The 6,258-nt window shown below is 35.0% G+C and overlaps 1 protein-coding gene across 1 annotated transcript; it reads left to right on the forward strand.

Annotated features, from left to right (window-relative positions):
- Positions 1-636: 636 nt before the first annotated feature.
- On the forward strand, positions 637-4,449 carry LOC120343933 (protein LSM12 homolog A-like). Its single transcript, XM_039412986.2, has one exon. The coding sequence runs from the start codon at positions 873-875 to the stop codon at positions 1,437-1,439; it is 567 nt and encodes a 188-aa protein (XP_039268920.2). The 5' UTR covers positions 637-872; the 3' UTR covers positions 1,440-4,449.
- The last annotated feature ends 1,809 nt before the right edge of the window (positions 4,450-6,258 follow it).

The following is a 6,258-nucleotide window of genomic DNA, read 5'->3' on the forward strand; positions in this document are numbered from 1 at the left end:
AACATAGCGTTTCGTATATCACACTTCATTATTTAAAACTTACAAAGAACCACGGAGCACAGCACAGCAGGCGAATCGATACTTACGCCACTGAAGGGCAGCATTGAGACGAATTCGGTTGATAAAAGGTGTGTGATTTACTACGGGGATAGGATTGTTAGAAAAATATCAGACAAATGTGCCAACTGCGTGCAATTTCTATACCCAACGGTGAAGTTTTCATATAGCTAACTTATTTAGTGTTCTGATTAAAGCGACAAGAATCAAGCAATCCTATTCGGCTTATTCTATGTCGGGGACGAAAGTTTGCGTTCGACATATGGAAATCAGCCACAATCGCTAAGTACAACCTGTCCACGATATTTTTTAGGCGAAGTGTAAAACAACTATAAAATAACGCTATGCTTGGTAATCTTTTGTGCATACTCAAATTTTAATAATGTGAACAGAATTTGACTAGTATCGCGTTCTTCATACCGTTTTGAATTAACTGCAACTAATCTTTTATAATTTGTAATATTTGACTTTTGTTCTTTACACTGTAATTTTTGCGATAACATTGTTAATTAATCCGATAACAACTGAAAATATTTTATATTGAAATGACAACATGCCCACAAGATGTCACTATTCGACCGCAATTTTCCATCGGTCTGTTGCTCGCGTATTGGAGGTGACGCATCCATGTGTTGATCAACATTCCGAGACGGAACTGGAAAAACGGAAATAGAGATAAAAACCTGGCTGAAATTTTAAAGGTTGTGGGCCAACGTAAAAAGTAGGGCTCCATGATACTTGTTATTTTGTAAAGGACTATTGTGGTGGTCTGGAGGAGGTAACCCTTACGTTTGGGTGGTCGCGAATCAGGAAACATGGCTTCCAACAACGCGACCAGTAACGAGTTTTTCAGCATGGGCAGCGAAGTGTCGTGTGTCACTTATTTGGGTGAGAAGATTACGGGTGAAGTTATTGCTTTTGATTACCAAACGAAAACATTGGTTCTAAAGCATCCATCAACAAGCGGAAAGGCAAATACGAACAACATCTCATTGTTGAATTTGTCGAATGTCAGTGATATCAAGGTTCTAAAGGAAGGGGCTGATCAAGATTTTGAATTGTGTGCTATATCCCACACAAAATTAAGAAAACGTCTCAATCAGGAAATTCAGGCAAAAGTCAACATGGCGCAAGGTTCAAGTATGGGTGTTACCCCAGATGGACTGAAAGTCTTTGCGTTTATTTTCAAAACCATTGAGCAATGCAGGTGGAATGATAAAAGTATATTAGTAATGGATGAAGTTTTAATAAATCCACCGTATAGGTCTGAAGATTGTATTGCCAAAGATGGTAAAGAAGCAAAAGCACTGGACCATGTTAGAAAAATTGTGGAAAAATACCACAAAGATCACGGAAACATAAGACAGGTTCAAGCAACCTGAATGCCTTCATAAGCAACAAAAAATATTTTATTCCTTATTAGAAAATTTTTATCAATAAATGTGTCCCAGACTGAGTGTGTTATAAAAACAAGTCAAATATTTCAATGGTTTCGTCGTTTGAATGATATTTCCTCCATTTTATGTAATTTGGAAATAATTATATTCATTGAATATATAGCGTCTCGAACATCAAAACTCTATTGTGATTGTGCTCAACTTTTATGGAAACTGCATTCACTCTATTGTAGTTAGCTGAGAAAACCAGCGGAAAGATCGCATTTGACTGACCTATTCCTAATATGAAAACTTACAATTGTATGGTAACTAAGGGTTAATGGTTTTGGCTTTTATTCACTGTCAACATTATATTGATATTAAATTTATCAGTAAGAAAAATTACAATTCATAAAAGTGATGTTCAAACTGATGCCAAATTATTATATAAACATATGCTGTAAACTTATCATAACATTATGTTATTTACATTTTAATTGAAGGAATTTCATCCAATTTTTTATTGTTTTACAAGCATCATTGTAATGCATGTAATATCTGGATTTATGTCGAGATATTAGGAATAACCAAAACAATTTATATGATTGGCACTGGTTATGAATTTTAGATTGCCTTGATTTTGAATGGTAAATGTGGCATCAATCACTCATTTTAGCAATATTCGTTGTGTTGTGACCTTTTGTTCGACCTAATATACTTCGGAATGTCCAAAACCTAACGAGGAGACTTATTCAAATAAAAGTTTTTGAAAAATAATTCATGACGATAGTCACAATTTTAAAAAAGAGTTTGGATTTCGGTGAATCTTACTTATTCCAAATACGAGCTGTTTTCGTTTTGTGGAAAAATTGTTCGGAAAACTTTTTACTAATAATAGTATTGGTCAAATCATGTTATTTTTGTCAAAATCGTTAAATATCTTCTCACGTCTTGTTTTGCTATCAATTTTTGTGTTGGAAAGTTGACTCCGCCCATATTTGTTTCCATCTGTTGTTTTAGATTTTATGATTAGGACTTGATGATTAGTGTCAAAATATTATGTGTGTATCATGTCTTAATATTGTTATTTGCTGAGAAAAATTGCAGCGTCAGGTATCAAAATGTAAATTTTAGGCCATTGTGATGTGGAACGCAGGATCTATTTCATAATTCATAAAGTTGAGAAATGAATCTTTTTTAATTATATTATTTTGTAGCCATGGTGCTTAGAGCTGTTGATGGTGGGATGTAAAATGCCAACTGTTAAGTATAATATTAAAAGCTAGTGATTTTTGAATATTTATCGATGTCTTCACTTAGGATTCCATGTTCGAATGAATTGATATTCTAGAACCCTTTTTTTCCATCTACCAATCGTTGAATTAGGTAATGATTTTTCGAATGATTCTCATCTATACATTCGTGATAGAGCATACATATCAAAAACATGTTCATATACCCTTATCTTACTCAGACTCTATATTCTGAAATGAGTATATATAGTAAGCATTTGCAAAAGAAATACGAAAAAAAAATTGGTGCTAAATATATTGACTGAAAAATAATATTATCCTTCCAATAGGTTAGTAATATCTTACAATTTTTAGAAATTTCCATCAAATTATCAGTTGGAAATATTTTTTGTATTGCTTCATTCAACTTCAAAATCAAAATCAACAAGGAATACTTTTGGAAATTTTGAAGGAAATTTGCGAGTTTAAATTAACGAAAATGAGTCTCTTAGTATGCAAAAAAATAATTGCAGACTAAAGTATATGTTTAGGGGGCAGCTTCTTGTAGTCATTAGGAATTTAACCTCGAAGGGTGGGCAATAAGAACCTTGCCATTTGGCTCTGCTCTGCCTTGACTATAAATGTGACACTTTGACACAGTTTTGTCGAGCCACAGATCTGTGCATTTGTGTCTTAAAATTTTAAATGTACCGTACTTAATGGTAATTATGAGTATTTTGTATTACTGGATTAAAACTATGACTTGCCTGTTTGTAATGGTTGCTGTTTTGGTTGAGTAGAATCCTCATGTCTGCTTTTGTTTGTGAATATTCTGTTACGTTGACCGATATCACATGCTCTTTACTGGTAATAATTCACAAATTATCTTATCCATATTGTCACAATATATAGCCTACAAATTTGAATATGATATACAGTAGTTCCATTCTCATTTTCAATTTATCAAGTAATTTTCTGGCTTATGTTATAATTCATTTGACCATTTCATATTTTTTTTTATCACGTATGCCAAATATGCTATTTCAGATCTGGTCAACTGATCATCAAATTTGGCTCATATTAATTTGGATAATCCTGCTAAAATTGGCTTATAATTGTTAGCCAGAATGCGTTAACTTTTATAAAATTCAGAGCAAATAAATAATGATAACAATGGATTTGGATCAAGCTGAATGCTGGTTAAAGTGCCCAAAACACTTTTATTCAATTTAATGCTGCTGTTCTAGTTTTCAGTAAACGTTGGAGACAGGAATTGCATACCTCACCCACACAATATTTATTTCAAAATCGTATAGACATTTTTATTGCAAATAATTTTCCAGTCAATAATTGGATGTTTGGTATTAATAGTTTTTTTCAGGCATGTGCTATGAATTTTCTGTGCCGTTTATGTACCAAACAAATCTGTGCTTGGATGGTTCTATATAACATTCAACCCAGCTGACAATTATTCATTGAAATAGGTGAAGCTGGCAATCAAAGCTTCGTTTATAAATGAATGTTGTATTTTTTGACCATTCAAAAAGTTCGAAATGGGCCATGAGCTTCAAATTTCATCCATACCAGTCATGGCATTTATTGCCTTCTTGACAGACCTCATATTTTTACACACTAAGTCCTTTATGGAAACTTCTTGAAAATTCTTGTCACAGAGTCATGGGTATCTGTGAATATTTTTCTGTTTGTGATTTAGTATGACCTGTGCCCAGCTTGTAACTCTCTTGGTGAAATTTTAAAAATAATATACTGAGAGATGAATTTTGCATTTGTCATGTTCGTGTTAGTGTTTTGACCAATCCGTTAGCGAGTTTGCGGAATGAATGATATTTGCTAAATGCACCCCCACTAGTCTCAGGATTGAGGTTGCGTGTATGTGGTTGGGCCATAAAATAGGTTACTCTTAACCACTTTAGTACGTACGTTCATTCCATTCCTGTGACCCGCGGATTTGATTTCGAAGCAAATGATATTGTTTGTCGATCAGTAGCACACATTTTTATGTGGTTGGGCCATAAAATAGGTTACTCTTAACCACTTTAGTACGTACGTTCATTCCATTCCTGTGACCCGCGGATTTGATTTCGAAGCAAATGATATTGTTTGTCGATCAGTAGCACACATTTTTTAATTTGTTAGCAATCGGGAGAGGACCAATGGAAGGATATCCACTATGCTCTGAACACTCGCTACCTCTGTTGGACGGTGGAACTATAGTAGCACACTTTCAGCATTGGCATAATCAGGGGGCCATAGAGGTTCCTCAGACCAGGGTCCATGCACCCCCCCCCCCCCCATCCCCCCAACAAAAAAAAGGACCAATGGCAGGATATCCACTATGCTCTGAACATTCGCTACCACTGTTGGATGCTGGAACTATAGTAGCACACTTTCAGCCTTAGAGGTTCCTCAGACCAGGGTTCTCCCCCCCCCCCCCCAAAAAAAAAATTCTGGCATTTGCTGAAAGACCTAAATTTATGCGCCATTTCCAACACCATTTTGCTCAATTTTTAACGATTTACTGGGAACCGGACGTTTCCTGCTGGCTTCTATCAATAATCCTTTCACCAAATGAACCAGACGAGATAGATGAAAATGCGCTATTATATGCATTGGATAACTTTGACAGCGAAGTAAGTCTGTAGGGAGATTCTCTAAGATATTGTTAGAGGTTCCATTACATTTGAACCCACGACAATAGTACCTGCATACTATTGCACCTATGGAAATGTTTTTTTTACGAATTTTCGAACCCATACTAACCTTAAACAATGGATTTTAGCACCCTCATATAGATTGAACCCGCGGATATACTGGTGCAAATGTACGGCCACCATTGTTAGATACCAGTAGCTACTTTTATCTGGCTTTGTTCGGAGCAAAAGGCACGAGCGAGCGTCATATTACGTTTTTATACAAAAAAATATTTGGTCTTCCTTCAAAATCTTGAGCTGGCTACGCTTTTGACTTTCAGTACGCAAGGAAAGAAAATTCGATTCAGATGAGGGCGTGGAAAAGTTTGGGAGTAAAATACATTGGTTCATCTCGATGCGGTTAGGAAACATTAAGTGCTTTTTTTCATAAATGGAAAATCTCACAGGTATAATTCAAATAAGATGTTTACCCTTACTATTCTCCTCGTTTCTTGTTTCCCTCGCTGACAATTTATTATTTAGTTTCTGGCTTGTCAATAGATTCATAATGCGGTATTTTATTGTATAACTTTAGACTAGGCTACGATTGGTACCAGTCGCTTCAATTCCTTGAAGCAAGAGGGTGCTTTTCTAAACGTCAACCGGGTAGAGGTGGCTGAGACAATCGTTATACGTGCTAAAACTCTCATCGATTAATCATGCTATAAAATTTGATTTCATCCATCTCCTCAAAAAGGCATAAAAATGTTACCATGGTAAGGTAGAATATCTCGGGCTTGAAGGTTAGATACGTTTTATTTTTATTTGTGAAAGGACACGTAGACATTTTGTACATCCAACTAACTATATGATATGTAGTGTAATAATCACATCGTTTATATTTAACATTCTTTTCGAACTATCAGTCGTTAGAAAGCTAAT

Source organism: Styela clava, chromosome 5 (genome assembly GCF_964204865.1).
Source record: "Styela clava chromosome 5, kaStyClav1.hap1.2, whole genome shotgun sequence".
Lineage (NCBI taxonomy): Eukaryota > Metazoa > Chordata > Ascidiacea > Stolidobranchia > Styelidae > Styela > Styela clava.